The following is a 17057-nucleotide window of genomic DNA, read 5'->3' as shown; positions in this document are numbered from 1 at the left end:
TATGCCGTTTTTATGACTTTTTACGTCTTACTATACTATGATGTTTTTATGCCTTACTATAGTATGCCGTTTTTATGACTTTTTACGTCTTACTATACTATGCCGTTTTTATGACTTTTTATGTCTCACTATACTATGATGTTTTTATGCCTTACTATACTATGCCGTTTTTATGACTTTTTACGTCTTACTTTTTTATGACTTTTTACGTCTTACTATACTATGATGTTTTTATGCCTTACTATAGTATGCCGTTTTTATGACTTTTTACGTCTTACTATACTATGATGTTTTTATGATTTTTACGTCTTACTATACTATGATGTTTTTATGATTTTTATGCCTAACTATAGTATGACGTTTTCATGGTTTACTATACTATGGTATTATTTCAGCCTTAACCAACCCTGAACTCACCTCCGTCAAGTTCTCATTAAATTGTGAAACCACTGGCGTTGCAGCCTGTATGCAAATGTATGAGTATTGTGCAATGTCTTTTGTTTGGAGTTGATTTTATGTTTTTTTGTGTTGTTTTTTTCTATGGACCCCGCAACCATGAGTTGGGTCCCTAATAAAGATTGAATGAATGAATGACGTTTTTATGCCTTTTTATGGCTTACTATACTATGCCCCTTTTTTTGATGTTTTTATGCCTCACTATACTATGATGTTTTTACGAGTTACTACACTAAAACGTTTTTATGACTTTTTATGCCTTACTATACTGATATTTGTATGCCTTACAATACTATGTCGTTTATATGACTTTTTATGCCTCACTATACTATGATGTTTTTACGAGTTACTACACTATGTCTTTTATATGACTTTTTATGCCTTACTATACTGATATTTGTATGCCTTACAATACTATGTCGTTTATATGACTTTTTATGCCTTACTATACTGATATTTGTATGCCTTACAATACAATGTCGTTTATATGACTTTTTATGCCTCACTATACTATGATGTTTTTACGAGTTACTACACTAAAACATTTTTATGACTTTTTATGCCTTACTATACTGATATTTGTATGCCTTACAATACTATGTCGTTTATATGACTTTTTATGCCATTTTACGCCTTACAATACTATGATATTTTGTGATTTTTATGCCTTACTATACTATGCCGTTTTTATGACTTTTTACGTCTTACTATACTATGATGTTTTTATGCCTTACTATACTATGCCGTTTTTATGACTTTTTATGTCTTATTATACTATGATGTTTTGATGATTTTTATGCCTTACTATTTTATGCCGTTTTTATGACTTTTTTATGTCTTACTATACTATGATGTTTTTATGCCTTACTATAGTATGCCGTTTTTATGACTTTTTACGTCTTACCATACTATGATGTTTTTATGCCTTACTATACTATGCCGTTTTTATGACTTTTTACGTCTTACTATACTATGATGTTTTTATACCTTACTATAGTATGCCATTTTTATGACTTTTTACGTCTTACTATACTATGATGTTTTTATGATTTTAAGCCTTACTATACTATGATGTTTTTAATCCTTACTATAGTATGCCGTTTTTATGACTTTTTACGTCTTACTATACTATGATGTTTTTATGCCTTACTATAGTATGCCGTTTTTATGACTTTTTACGTCTTACTATACTATGATATTTTTATGCCTTACTATAGTATGCCGTTTTTATGACTTTTTACGTCTTACTATACTATGATGTTTTTATGCCCTACTATACAATGGTATTATTTCAGCCTTAACCAACCCTGAACTGAGCTCCATCAGGTTCTCATCAAATTGTGGAACCACTGGCTTTGCAGCCTGTATGCAAATGTATGAGTATTGTGCAATGTCTTTTGTTTGGAGTTGATTTCATGTTTTCTTTTGTGTTGTTTTTTCTATGGACCCCCCACCCATGAGCTGTGTCCCTAATAAAGATTGAATGAATGAATGACGTTTTTATGACATTTTATGCCTTAGTATACCATGACATTTTTATGCCTTACTATACTATGACGTTTTTATGAGTTACTATACTGTGACGTTTTAATGATGTTTTTATGCCTCACTAAACTATGACTTTTTTTGACTTTTTATGCCTTACTATACTGATATTTGTATGCAGCATCGTCAGATTCTAATCAAGATTGTGGAACGACTGGCGTTGTAGCCTGTATGCAAATATCTGAGTAATGTGGAATGTCTCTTGTTTGGAGTAAATTTCATGGTTTTTTTATGTTGTTTGTTGGTATTTTGTTTTTTCTATGCCTTTTCTAGGCCTTACTATACTGTGAAGTTTTTCTGACTTTTTATGCCTTAGTATACTATGACGTTTTTATGACGTTTTTATAACTTTTGTGCCTTACTGGACCATGATGTTTTTATGCTTTACTATACTTTGATGTATTTATGTCTTGCTATACCATCATTTATTTATGGGGCGGCACTGTTGTCAGTGGTTAGAACTGTTGCCTCACAGTGAGAAAGTACTGGCTTTGAACCCAGGGCTTTTCTGTGTGGAGTTTGCATGTTCTCCCCGTGCCTGCGTGGGTTCTCTCTGGGTACACTATGGCCACTGTGTGGAGGGATGGCCCATTAGGTTGTGATCAATTATGGTGGTGATTTAATAAGCAGCTACCTGTTTCAGCGATGATGGGGGGCACAGTGACAGTGGTGATCCACACTGCACTCTCCACTGTAGCAGTAACCGTTGTCTTGGGGGCATTGGTAGACACCATCACCGGCACGGAAGTTGTAATTTCTGTTTAGACAGGATTTAGATCCATTACGACTATGAACAGTATGACTGGTGTATGAACATATCTCACTGTAAGTTAGCGTATGAACTCCCTGGTGTCTCAATTGATAAGCTGTGTTTATAGGAACTGTCCCCTTAACTTCCACTGTAGCGCTTTGTGAAGGCATTACGTAAAAAGCTCTGTTTTCCACTGGGGAAAATAACAAAAACAAAAGGGTCCGGGGAAATGGCTTCATGTCAGAGTGAACAATGGGAGCCTATGCTGAGGTTTTCCTATATAGGAAAAGCTGACACGGAGCTTTGCCTTCCTGTGCCGCCACAGAGAGAGTGTTGCAGGCCGATTCAGCCGGGGACAGGAAACACGTGTGAATGTGCGGATGCTCGAGGAATGTTTTCACTCTGAGTGGACCGTGTGTGTATGTCACATGGAATGTTGTTACGAATGGTCGTGTTTGCCCATGTAGCGCCACAGTGGCTAGGTCTAATGAACAAACACATACACATACACACACATTCAGTCTGACATTTTCTCAGTTACTCCCTCTTTTTGACATGTAGCTTTATGAATTATAACTTTCCCAACATCAGGCATGTGCCTTGTTCCACTGGTACCATTTATTATATAAAGAATAAGAATGGTAGTTTTGCACAGCTGCAACAGTTCTTCTTGGTATGTGGAGATGTTACATAAACCACATTATAGTATGTAAAATAATCCACATTTAGAACTCGATTTTTCATTTATTTTTAGAACAATAAAAATACTCGAGCCTAAAGGCAACTTTGGCACAAAGCAGCTCTCTTTACTGGGACGCACCAAAATACTCACCGAGACAGTGTGGGCAGCACTGGCCCTTGCGTAAGACGGGCACCCTGCAGTTGGCAGCCGGACAGCGCTGAGAGAAACACTGAATGGTGCCGTTGTTGCAGGTGCAGCTGGTGCAGGCGTTCGCCTTCCAGGAGTCTCCAGCCAGCAGCACGTCGCCATCGCTGGTTATGCAGTACTCCTGCTGGCTGCTGTTCACTGGCAGCAAGGGGCTCAGTGTCTCCTCTGTGGTACCACACAGGCAGAAACAGGGTTAGTCATGAAAAGTTAAGCTGAGACATGGAGGTGTGTTCCAGCCTATTTTCTAACTAATACTACAGTTTAACGTGTAGAGTGTTACCATTTTCAAAAAGGAAAAACCGAATTTAGTCCGACTTGCATATAACTACATGGAGATGCCTGAGTCTACATGACTCCTGCATTCAACCCTGCTATATAACATCTCAATCCACAAATGTTACTTGGCCTTTATAGATAAGATGCTTTACTGTATGCTAAACACAAACATAAGTGACTCCATATGGCAGATGTCAGCTCAGCCTCAGACCTTATCTCTGTCTCTCATCAGATCTGCACAGGCCTGAGATCTATGGCCTTTCTCATGACCAAAGACTTAATTAGCATGTACACACACCCCCTTCCCTACTGTACCCATATATCATAGGGCCTGTCAGTGAGATGTGTCTTATTTCCACATTCCTGGTGACCAGGCCCATACATATATCAAAGGCCGGCCTCTGACAATCTGCTTTTGTGAGGGGAGATGCAGCGATAAGGCCGGCCGGCATTCCCAAGGAGCAGCTCTCAAGCGCAGTCATGCATTGCTGATTTGTGGGCCTCATGCTTGGGAGTGCTTGGGATATGTTGTTTTTAAGTGTATGAGAGAGACCTGAGTGTTTGGGTGCAGTTCTAAATAAAATATGCGTGTGGTTTTGTGTTTGCCTTGACATTTGTGTCAGAGTGTATTCCCATATCTATGAGCACGGCACAGATGCGGCAAGATTAGTTACATTATTGCGTTTCCTGCAAAAAGTTAGATTTGGACGAACCTCCGTTGTGGGCCGCTGGGTGAAAGCAGTCCACATGTGCTGCAGCCTGCCTGGAGGATCACTATGTAAACCCAACCGGTCTTGGCTGGTTTCTTTATGAGCCTGTGTGCCTGACATAAAACTGCCCGACAGAGTACAACATGCAAGACCTTCCAAAGCCACATGCTGATAGCACATTAAAACAACTTTATATGTCTCCTCCTACTACCCCAATTTCTGACAACCCCTTCGTTAGCCTGAAATGATTAGACCCCCTCTTTCCTACAGCCTGGTCTTTTTTATTTTTTTTTTAATGTTACCTGGGCATACGTGGCAACAGGTGTCCTTGTTCCTGATTGGTGTCTGGCAGAGAGCCGGGGGACACACTTCAGTGTCGCACAGGACACGTCCCTTCCTGCAGGTGCAGCGCGTGCACTCGTCCAGGTTCCAGGTCTCCCCCTCCACGTAAAATTCCCCCCCAGGTGCTCTGCACACCACCATGTCCATCCCCTCTGGCTGACCGCTGCCTGACTCATCTACAGTAACAGAGGCGAGAGGGGAAAAAGAAAAAGAAAAAAGGAAACTATCATTTGTCTTCTGCTTTCAAATTCACATTGTGGTCTGATCATCTTCAGTGCCAAACAAACATTCAGCTCTTAACAAAACATGTTACATGATGAAGGGGAACAAAGACGTTCAGAGTAAACATAGTCATTGATTGGATGCATGGGAGACCACTATTCATTAAAAGACAAGTCTCAGGCGGTGTAGGGATGGTGTCCAAGTTGTGTTTTGACACTAATTTATTTGAAAACATCTCTGTCCAGCGGAACAGCAGACATCTGCAAAGAGTTAGCCTGTTGTCCCCTGACTGCAAAGTGTGTGTAGCTTCTGAAGGTTGTAGACATTCTTTCACTCCTAAATATTTGAATAGCCAACTGAGTCACTCCTCCATAAATATCCTGCATGAGTTGGAGGGGTTGTGGATAAAAAAGTGTGGGTGTGGATCAGTGTGCCTTCCATTTTTAGAGAAACAGACAGAGACTGTGTGTTTGCAGGTTGAAGTGGCCGGCATGTCTGAGGCCTAAAAGCCAGCTTATGATCCAAAGCTCTCAGGTTGAATGAGCTGTTTAGGTGACCGTGTACTTTATCGTGCCAGATGTATGTGCGCGTGCGTACGTATGTGTGTGTGTGTGTGTGTGTGTGTGCGCGCACGCATGTGATCTATTGAATGCTGGCGCTTGATTCAGTATATTGAAAGAATTTTCAAGTGGTCAACGTGTTTAAACTGAACTTAAACCAATGATAGACTGTCTTTTTAAAGGATTATTCCACTTTATTAAAACTACTTATTTTCATAGTTTTGGACGCCATTTTTATTGGTTATGACAAAACTGTACTCACAAGGTGTAAATGCTGAGATCTGGGAGTGCAGCAGGATTGCTTTCAAGAAGTCATGAAAGTGAGTGCAGCCATAATGACGCCATAATCCCTCATTGCGCAAGGAAACGGTGTGCGAGCAACTAACAACACGTATGGTCAGCAAAGAAACCATAAAGTCAGTCAGTAAACTGGAGTGGATGTTATGTAATGAATAGCTTGAGGAGTGATTCTCTCTTTCATCTACTCTTCAAAAATAAAAACTGAACCTGTCTGTCTTGTGTTTCTTGCCCCATTAGACTTCCTTTGAGCAATGTCACTGTTTTCCAAGAATTAACTTGGTGAGTACAGTGTATTATTACTGATAGGAATGAAACCAAAACTATGACCTAATTTGTAATAACCAGGAATCATCCTTTAATAGTTGATATAAAAAAAAAAAAAAAAGTCATGTTTAAATTGCAGAGACATACCTTCACATGTAGGACAACACTGGTCAGGCCTGACGACTGGATGAGAACAGCTGGGTACAGGGCATGAAATGAGCACACACATCTCCCGTCCAGAGTGGCAGTAGCAGTCACGACAGCCGTCGTGCCAGCCATCACCTTCCTCGTATCTGTGCCCATTGGAGGTGAGGCAATAGTTTGGCATTGGGGCCGGGGCAGTGGTGCTTGGGACATGATCACTTTCTGGAGACACAAACATGAAAGCACAGACATTACTGCAGTGGGACTAAGGACTTGTGGAATAGCTGTGAAAAAAAACAAACATTTAAAAGCAACAGAAGCCTTTTATGGAAAGAAGCTTTGTAAATTAACTATGGAAATTTCATTGAGCACATCTAAAATTTACAGTGAGAAGGGTCAGTATTATTGTCCTAGGTCCAGTTTCATTAGAGGTTAAAGTGAGAGCTCACCGGTTATGGTTCCATATGCTGGAGCATTTACCAGTCAGGAATGTTTGATCTTCCTTTATTGTGCATTTATTTCCCAATAATCAATGTATGCTCCAACCAATGGGTCCAATGCTCCAATTTTTTGTCAAAAACTAAAAGGCTGTCGATGAGGGACACATTCACTTTATGAAGAACCCAACTCACCAGTAACTAGGTGTTAAACTCAGCATGGCTTTTAAAGCTTGTAGGGATCAAATGGGATCTGGAACAACAGCGAACTGTACGACGCTGCACAGTTCATGCAGATGTCTCTTCTTTTTTATTTAAATCTTTTCAAAAATACACACACACACACAAAAAAAAAATCATACTTCCAAAAAAAGTTTCCTATCCTTAAATATTTTAGGAGTCTACAGAGAGACTGATCCAAGAGTTTCAAAATCAGGCAAACAGCGGTTTATTTGCAGGCGGTACCGGCCTGTGTGTGTCTCTCTGTTTGTGGATATGAGGAGCAAGCTGCACTGATCACCTCACTATACAAGAAAAACCATGAGTATATTTGAACCTGAAATAATTATAATACAGCTAAATTGGCAAAATAAACACATCACATAAAATGTGGCAGAGCATAAATATGGCATCTGCGTACTTGCTTTAAACTTAAGGGTTGAGGGAATCTAATTAGAGCTGCGCACACAGACCCTGGATGAAACTAAACACAGACAAAAACTCAAACAAGCAGACATAAAAGTCTCCACAGCAGAGCAGCAAAAGGTCACAGGAAATCAAAGCTGCGGCTTAGTGGCAGAAATTCAACAATCTCCCTCCATCCTCTGCCCTTTAAACTGCTAAAGTATATTGTGATAAGGTTTATCCTTTAGGGAGCATGTTCGGTAAATGTCACATTTAATCTATGAATGTGCGTTATGGTCTGGTGGTACATGAAAGGTCAAGAGCGCGCAACAACAAGCAGGGCTCATTCTCTGGAGATCATGAATATACACTAAAATGACAACCAAGTATTTTACCTTAGGCTGCAAATAAAAAAAAATAAATAAAAAAAATGCAACAGCGCTTCAGTACCTTTACACATGCAGATGGAGCAGCCCTTCCGGTTCTGTCGGTAGCCGTCGCTGCAGTGCTTGTCACAGGTGAAGGGGGGACACTTGACACAGCGGCACATCTCACAGCCATGTTTGTTCCTCCTGCAGAGCAACAAGCACACACGTGTTAAACGCAGTTATGTGAAGAGTATGTTAGAAAGTTAACAACACCACAGAAACAGAGTTTAAAGTTGCAATGTCTCCAAGATGAGGAGAAGGCAACGGAGCAACATGGTGTTGTGATACAGAGACCCAGATGCTCTAGTCTGGCATAATCAACATCTGGACCTGCTTTCCCCTCTCTATATTAGCTGCCTTTGAAGAGGGCCAAATAAAAGGCCAACACGTGAGATCCCTGTGGTTTGCACATCATACCAACCCGAGAGACTCCAAAAGGAGAAATCTAAAGCCAATTCAGATGCTTTCAATTCACCCTGCTGCCATCCTTACTGGTCCAAAAGCCTTTGGCGGACATATAAAAGCACACAAGAGCAGGGGCCAGATAAGAACTAATGTCGGCATGCTGATTGGGGAGAACAGAAAAGCACAGAAACAGAGAGAGAGAGAGACAGACAAAGAGAGAGAGAGAGAGAGAGAGAGAGAGAGAAAGAGAGCCTTTTGATGGTCATGTCTAAGCTGATGGTTGATTTAAAAAAAAAAAAAAAAAAAGGGTCAATTTTACTAAGATGACCAGAGAAGACACTTGAGTCCAGTTGTCAGACAAAGCATCGATATTCTCAAATACAGAGGGAAGAGTGGTAGAAAGGGCAGAAGCGGCAGAGGCTGGAAATAGACCAGTTGGATCCAATTATCTGCCTAATAAAACATGGATGAGCTGCAGGTTGATAAACTGTCCAAACCCAGATGAAAGAATGACCTGTATCTATACTTCTCTCCTTCTCCAACTCCCTTTCCATCTCTCCCTCCAGGTAAGTGATGATACCTATTTTATGAAGCAGTGGCCTCATTTGGCCTGGGTAATTACTCTATTCATCTTCATCTTCCAGGGTGACGTAAATAAAAGAAGCCCTCGACCCCATGATAGTTGCCGTGGCTCATAAAGTGGACAGAGCATGTCAAGCTCAGCAAACAGAGGACCCTATCTATGCTGAAACAGCAATAACAGCTTTTGAAACAACATTGTGAGGGGTTGGCCAGTGTCTCACTGTACAAATACAGAGACAGAGAGTGCTGCGACCTTAGAGCAAGGCTTTGTTTAAAGATGGTGTGTGGAATGCCAAGCAGCGCTTTGGGCTCCAGGGGGATAGAGGGGCTTGGGGAGGCACCGGGGCCCCTGGCCCTGGGACTGCTGGCTCGGCACAATTTCCAGTGCGCCGCAACCGTGATGGCGAGAAGAATGCCATTCATGACCCGTGTGGTCACAGTGATGATTTTGAGCTATGAAGGATGGAAAACACACAAATGTCCCATAAAAACACAACTTCAGTCGTAAGAACCACCCTGAGAATGTCCGTCACCGGGACTGTGAACACAAGAGAGGAGTGTTCGACACAACGGGTAAACATTCTCTACACGGTTCCCGCACCTTCAGTTCTGACTATGTACATTACAGTGCTCACAGGATGTCATCAATACAACCAGTATAAACACAGTGATCCTTTGTGCCTTTTGTTTCTTTGTGGTGGCTGCATGCAGGGTTCCTGTGTGAGGAGACAGATCTGCATTGGAAGGCTGGCAAACTCTCAGAGGATATCAGACTTCTGAGGGTGGACTTAAACAGCTGCTTATGAAGGATAAAGCCAGAACTTCCTGCTCGTCTTTTCCCCACAAGATTCCCCCTTTCTCTTCACTCCTCTCCTCTGGCATCCTACGCAGACATATCGGGCCCATCTTGAGCCGTGGCTCCAGAGAGCATGGTTGAGGTACCAGAAGAATCCCAACTGTATACGTTTCATAAAGGCCGCTTTTGTCGTGATGGTTTTTAGATCGTTGTTTTGAGACGGGGTGATGATTTATGAAACGAAAGGGGTGCCTGGGGACCAAGCATCCTAGTAGAGAGCGCTTCCAGATGTTTGATTGGGTTAAATGGGATTAGGAGGAGAGGAGTTGCAGGGGGCTGAGAGGCCAGTGTGGACCGCACAGCGAATTACTCGCACACACAAACGTGCACACACACTCGTACACGCAGATATGGAGACCTGGGATTGGCCACCAAGGTAGGCCCTTTGATCGTGAATGCCAAACTTCTGTTGCAATAGCTTGTAGTGATTCCATTTGAACGTGACTAAACAGGCACTGGCTTCTGAGCATCACTTGATAATATAAGTATTGTTCTTCTTGCTATATTGTACTTATTTAAAACATAGTAATTTAAATGCAGGGGATGACTGGGCAAAAAAAAAAAAAAAACTTCATTCATCATCATTATGAAAATGATCACTTCTCACTGTCACAACAGATTTTTACAGAAGTTTACCATCCGCTTAGATTTCTCTGTCTTATAAGTATGTAAGAGCAAAATGTATAGTTTCTTCGTGTATCTGCATGTTATGTCACTGACAGCCACAGATGCCTTTAAACAGGCTGAAAACACAGATGACAAATGAGCGTAGCCATACTTGAGGGATGAGAAACCCACGGGGTCACTGGGTGTACTTACACATATCCATAAGGGCAGGTCTTAGTGCAGGTCAGAGGTCGGCACTTGGGCATCGGGATGCTGCACTCACACACCTCGCAGCCAAAATCGTCCCTCTCATATCCCATCGGGCATTGCAGGGAACAGTATTTTCCCAGTTCGGGGCAGGAGTCATCTGAAAGAGTTGAGGGAGAGGTCATCTGATCATGGGCACAACAATCCATCAAAGGCAAAAGGCATGAGTTGCTATGGGGCTGCTTCACAGGAACATTCCTGTTACAGAGAACCTTGCAAAGACTGTAGTCATGGATGCAAATATGTGGTGATGAATATGAACATGTCAAAACCAAGTGGTTGCGTTTTGTTTTGTTTTTTGACAGCAGCATTTGCAAACAGGTAAATACAGAGTTGTATGTCCAGCACTTTAATGCAAAACTGCAAGAGGCAGCACGTCAAAGGAAATTTATCGTGTTCATGCTTCTCCCTCTCTGGAACTTTAACCCTTTAGATCCAACACAGAGTGAGGAACGTCGACTTACTGTTGAGACACTGGCAGAGCAGACATCCATTTTTGTCTTGCTGGAAACCATAGGGGCATTCATTCCCTGACAGCGAGCAGTTTTCCAGGGGAGGACATAGCATGGGGCTAACTGTTTCATATGAAGGCTCTGGTGAACAAAAGAGAAGATGGAGGGTGAGAGCTTTGCATGAGAGCCACAGTAATCAAAGTATGAAACAAAGAACAAATGATCCTGTTATAAATTCTTCCCGGTTTGCGCTAAGATCCCTTCAGGTGTAATACCTCTTCTATGCTTTTTTGTGCCAACTGTAATAGCTACTTGTTTACACCGCTCTTATTTTGGAGTAAACAGTAATTAAAGATAAATGTAGAGCAATTACACCAGGGTGGGTCGCACTGTAAAGAGGGGTTTATACCTCTCTGGCTTATTGTGTGGAACTGTTTCCCATTAATAAGTTGAATGTGTCTAATGTTTTAGCTCTTGGATTACCAGTGACGTTCATACGGTGTCCCCTGGACTGAAGTCAAACTCTGGCACTGCCCAGACCCTCTTGAATCGGGGCCAGCTTTATTGAGAAGCCACAATAAAACCAGGACACACACACACACAAACACACACACACACACACACACACACACACACACGTACATGCACCATAGTTATTCCCGTCAAATGTCTCTCGCCACGTTCAGTGGGAGGAGCAGCCCAACGAGCCGTAACTAATTACGCTCACAAAAAAAAAAAAAAAAAAAAAAAAAAGGATCCACTTCAATTATGCAGCCTCCTGCGTTAAAAGCACACCGCAGCCTCACACACACACACACAAACAGGTGGGTCTCATTTTGGCGGGCAAGGGTAATAAAGGAACACAAAGAACCCTGCAGCTTGAAGAATGCTCTGTGGCCTCCCTTTTAATGAGCCCATGGCAACACGGCCTCTGAAGCAAAGCTGCAGGAGCCTCCTACATGTGGTATGTGGGCTAATGTGCACTTCGTATAAATATGACCGATACATTAGATACGATGAATATAAAATATAAGGTTTGAACACCAACACAACTCCCTCTACCTTCACAGAAAGGGCAGCACTCTCCGGGGATCTTGACAGGGTTCTGGCAGCTCTGCTTGCAGGCCATGGCTGTGCAGTGCGGTTCTCCATCCACGCACTGGCAGAAGGTGCAGTCGTCCTCTTTCCACTGCTCCTCATGAGCTCTGAGCTTATTATTCACCCAGCAGCTGGCCTTAGTGCTGTCCATCGACAGTAACTCCACATCTGAGAGGAAACAGTGCAACATGGTGGGTTAAGGAATAAAGCGAGAGAAGAGGAGAATCTTTGATCTGATTCTTTAGCCAAGTCAAATGTATACTTTTGGTATGGCTGCCATGAGTTGGAGTTACACCCAAAACCTACAGTCCAAGGTATACATACACAACATTCTCTACTGTAAATGAATTAGCAGGAGACACAGTGAGAGCAGGGCTGAAGGAAGTGCTATACTCCATGAGGGGGCTAACATGATACTGAAACTGGCTTGTCACCAAGAGCTAAGGGAGAGAACATGTTTGAAATTTGGATGACTTATTTACATTTATAAGTGGGGAAAGGCTTTTGATTTTGCAACAACATATGTAGGAATAAAAGTTGAAATGAGACACGATGAGGTTTGAGATATCGCTGTCGTCCTGAGAGAGATTTAATAATTGGAAACACAGCGATGGTGATGACGTTTATAACTGCTGGTCTCCACGGTGTCCACTCACCCTTTAGCTAAAAGCCTGAACTCATCCATGAGAAGTTCAGCTGCGACCAATGAGGTCAATGGCGAGGTCAGCGTTTGATACCATAAATCTCCCTCCAAAGCAAAGAAAGCACTTTTTTAGATCTGTAGCCATTAGTAGGAACCATAAAGTTTGACAGTTTAAAAGCCAATCTGCGCAGCCATTCTGCTCAGCATGAGGGGAAGTATCATGACTGAGCCCAGTTGTGGAAGCCTTTTCTTCCCCCACTTACAATAAACAGTTTTAATTGTTTTTGTTACACCGTTTATTGGCAAAAGAGGTTAGAGGGTGGTCTCAGCATTTTCTCTGTGTGTCGGTGTGAAACAAAGGAAGGTGTCTCCATATTTCTGTGTGTTTACGTGTCCAGTGTGGCTTATTGAACGTGTGTCAGAGGGAGAGAGGGTGCTGTATACTTTGCACAGGAGTCCTATTTGCCCCATCTGATCCCAGCTGAGTTTTGGCTGCTTAGGTTCCATCCATCTGGCTGCCATTAACCTGAACAGGATCTCTTTTTCTCTCTCCTATTCACCCCTCTCTCTCTCTCTCTCTCTCTCTCACTGCACACCTCACATATGCTGTACCATGGCCCCCTTACATTGCAACTTTAACCTCCTAAGACCCGAACTCTTGCATGGCGTGCATTTTTAATTTCTCTTTACTATTTAGGCTGATTGGGGCCTGAGAAAAATGATGTCCACATATGAGGACATTAGTTTTAAATTTCGATTACTGAGTGGCAGTATAATATCCTCATGTGGTCACCAGGCCCTTGTTGAGAAAAAGTTAGTATTGTGGTCTAGAGAACCCAAAATGTGAGGTCCACATATGTGGACGCCAGGTCCTAGGAGGTTAAAGGGTCACTCCAGGATATTAGCATTTCACTTTGACAAAGGTGGGAGACTTGTAAGATTAAAGATTGAAACTGATGCAGCAGAAGCTTTTTTTTTTTTTTTTTATAAATCTCCTCACTACTCCAGATACCTACACTTCCCATATGCTACTCAATAGCTTTTTTCAGCTTGCTTTCAGTTAAAAATGTGTTATCTTCAAACCCAAGCCAAGATCAGACTTCAGTAATTCTCAAAGACTTGACAGATCCTCTCCTTCGCAGGCTAAGTCAAACAGTCTTGTACGAAAGATGCTATCACGTTTCCAGTGTAAAAAAAAAGTAAATCCACATCACGCTTGCTGTACCTCGACATAATAGATGAGGTTTCTTGTGGTAAATCACTTCTTAATGAAACCTGCATTCAATTACAATGCTAGAAACACAGCATTGACCTGTTATTACTTCATAGATTTGTTATGTGTGTTAGAATGTGTTGGCATCTACACATCTAACAGACATAGTTTGCATTTATTTGGTCTTGTGTTTCTGGCCACCTGATAAATCTTAGTCCAATATTCACTTTCCTTATAGCTCTGTGTTTGGTCTCCATCAACTCACAAGAGAAACGTCTTGCTCTTTAGCTGCTAAACGCTCCACCATGTTCACCAGCTAGTTGCTAACTTTGTCTGATGTTTTGTGCTGGGCATGTAGCGTACAAAGCTAAAACTAAAGACAGCTGCCTGACCCTGCTGTAAACAATGCTATTGGTAAGAATGAACCAAAGCAGTAAAGCTGTGGGCTGTAAAACCAAAATCATTAGCTGCTAAAGCACTTTGCAGAGATGAGCGGAACTGCGACCCCTTCACACCAATCTAATGTAATTCTGAAATATTGATTAGTGCAGCTTTAGGTATAATCACAACCAGGTAACCTACATAGATCTTTTAATCCAGATTTAGAGTAATTCCATCCAATGTTCTCTGCAGTGAGCCGTGCAGTAAGTACGAGCAGCTTTCCATAAGAGAAAAAAAAAGATGAAAGCATTCCATACCATCTAAATGCCTGCACATTCCAGGTGTACCTCCAACGCTGACCTAACATGATCTCCTCTGCAACCTTGCTCTTTGTGTTCTTCCCTCTCTCTCTTTCTCTCTCTCTCGCTCTCTCTCATGCGCCCGATCAAGTGTAGCCACGCAGGCAGAGGCCAAAGCTGGCTACCATCTCCATCCTCAAGCCTCTGGCACACTGTAATGTGGTCACCATATGCACTGCAACCCCCCTTTTTTTTTTTTTTTTTTTTTTTTTAAAACAATCCAAAGTGCACGTATCGGAGCTCCCTACCTGGCTTTGAGCACATGTGTTTTTTTGCAAGTGGGTCCCCACTATTAAGCCAGAGCCAGATATTACAAAGCCAAGCTGTACACTCTAAAAAGAGGGTTTTGATGTTCTTCAGTCTCCCCAGTGGAAATGAATCCCTGGCTGGCTCTTTAGTGCGCCTCTTGTATGCCAGGTATGTTAACAACTGTCGAAGCTGGTTATATGAGGAAGCCATTAAGGTAGGGTTATTGGAGGTAAGTGTCAGGCAAGGTGGATTTTGATTCCACTTCTCCTGTTCCTGCATCAACTTTCCACACTGGCAACTAGCCGCACAGGCCTTCTATATGCCACATCACCAGTGGCTTAAACCCCAGAAACTTAACTGTGAATCAGAATCTCCCAATGTTAACTGGGTCATGTTGGGCAAAAATGAAGAATTAAGTCGCCCCATCTTTTGCAAAATAGTAAAGTAAGCACATTTACCTATGCAGACGGGGCAACACTCGCCCTCAGGAATGTAGAAGTTTTCACAATCCAGCTCAGCGCACTCTGCCTTGGAGCAGAAGGAGATTCCTCCTCTGCACTGACACAGCCAGCAGGGGTCCATGCGATACACCTCTCCCTCGGAGAACTCCTTCCCATTGTGGATGCACTTGGGAGAGACTAAGGAGAGAGAACAAGGAGAGGACGAATCAAAATCAGACAGACGCTGTCAACCTTAAACCGAGCATCATGTGGGGAAGATAATGCTCAACACACTCCGAGGGAACTGTGCTCTGTCAGGTGTCCTTCACATTTGGCAGGGATTAACACCAGATCCGTCTCCTCATGACTATATGACAGAAAAATGCGCTTTTCATCACAAGTGTCAAGCCTGATCAGCGAGAGGCTGATCGCTACTGTATACATTAAATTACAGATTCATCAACATCCGTTCATTTTCTGCTATCAATGGAAATGTTTATCCGAACCAAATGGTGCTGAGGTAGACACTGATGGCTGAAGTTAAGCCTGTGAGGTGGAATGGCATTTATCAGACAATGAAGTCAAGTCCGTGAGCAGGGATTTCACAGGGATCTATCAAGTCTTGAAAAGGCGCTGGACTCTTGCAGTGACGAGTAAAAGAAAACAGTAGTGGATCTGAGGATTTTGGCAGAATCTGGGCTCAGTGTGCTGGTGGCAGGTGGAGTGAATCAGCGCTCTGGTCTGCCTTTTCCAAAAGAATTCAGGCTCTTAGAACCTCTTTTAACTGCATTAAACCTATTATGAAATAAAATGAGCTTAGTTACAGCACTGCCGGGAAACCGAGGTCTGATCTTGTGTGTAGAAAACTGATCTGGTAAAGCCAGAAAAAAACCTTGACCAGCTCATAGTACACTTGAGCTGTTTGAGTTCTTGTGTGAATGTGTGTGTTTCTGTGTGTGGAAAAAAGAAAAACAAAGACAAACAAAAGATTAAAAAAAAAAAAAAAAGTTATAATAAACATCCTCAGTTGCAGTTTCTACAAAATAAACCAAAAGTGATCAATCGTCCAAAATGAATGATGCTAGTATTGCGGCCAAAGTAACAGGAAGATTACGGCACGACATCTCAATAGTAATACTACATCACATGTTCAAATGTACCACAGTGGTTTGGGGTGACTTAACATCATAAGATCTTAAATAACCACACAGTACTTTCTCATCAAACACACTCCGGCATGAGGGAAGTGAGGCAATGTGGTTATGTAAGAAAGTCTCCAGACTCACAGAGGAGCAGCTACACTAGTTGAGCCACTAAATGTACTGCGTAGATGCAACCAGATGTGGGGCTCAGTGGTTTCCATAAATGAGTGCAGCGGCATCTGTATGCCATACCTTTGAGCGTCTGCACCGGTGACCCCAAGCCTCCCGACAACCAGGGCTTGCACCCTAACATAAAGCAGGTGGGCCAAGGGAGTTGAAAGCGGAGTGGGGATTTGTTCATCTTTTTATTCTCCTTCTCACCTCCTCTTTTCTGCTCCATTCTTTCTGGCCCCCCA

General features: G+C 42.3%; 1 protein-coding gene across 1 annotated transcript in view; it reads right to left on the bottom strand.

The window, feature by feature from the left end:
- Positions 1-17057, bottom strand: part of LOC111673252 (cysteine rich transmembrane BMP regulator 1 (chordin-like)) — a 37609-nt gene that overhangs the window by 5639 nt on the left and 14913 nt on the right. Inside the window, exons 5-13 of the mRNA XM_023430960.2 lie at positions 15518-15697; positions 12179-12382; positions 11129-11257; positions 10611-10764; positions 7971-8092; positions 6463-6681; positions 4930-5145; positions 3585-3806; positions 2636-2758 (exon numbers count right to left, since the gene is read on the bottom strand). Of these exons, the coding sequence (XP_023286728.1) occupies positions 2636-2758; positions 3585-3806; positions 4930-5145; positions 6463-6681; positions 7971-8092; positions 10611-10764; positions 11129-11257; positions 12179-12382; positions 15518-15697 (1569 nt within the window). The remainder of the gene's footprint in view (positions 1-2635; positions 2759-3584; positions 3807-4929; positions 5146-6462; positions 6682-7970; positions 8093-10610; positions 10765-11128; positions 11258-12178; positions 12383-15517; positions 15698-17057) is intronic.

This window comes from Seriola lalandi, unplaced genomic scaffold (assembly GCF_002814215.2).
Source record: "Seriola lalandi dorsalis isolate HSWRI2012SDOR001 ecotype SW California unplaced genomic scaffold, Sedor1 jcf7180002054915, whole genome shotgun sequence".
Lineage (NCBI taxonomy): Eukaryota > Metazoa > Chordata > Actinopteri > Carangiformes > Carangidae > Seriola > Seriola lalandi.
This window is presented reverse-complemented; position numbering and strand designations above follow the sequence as displayed.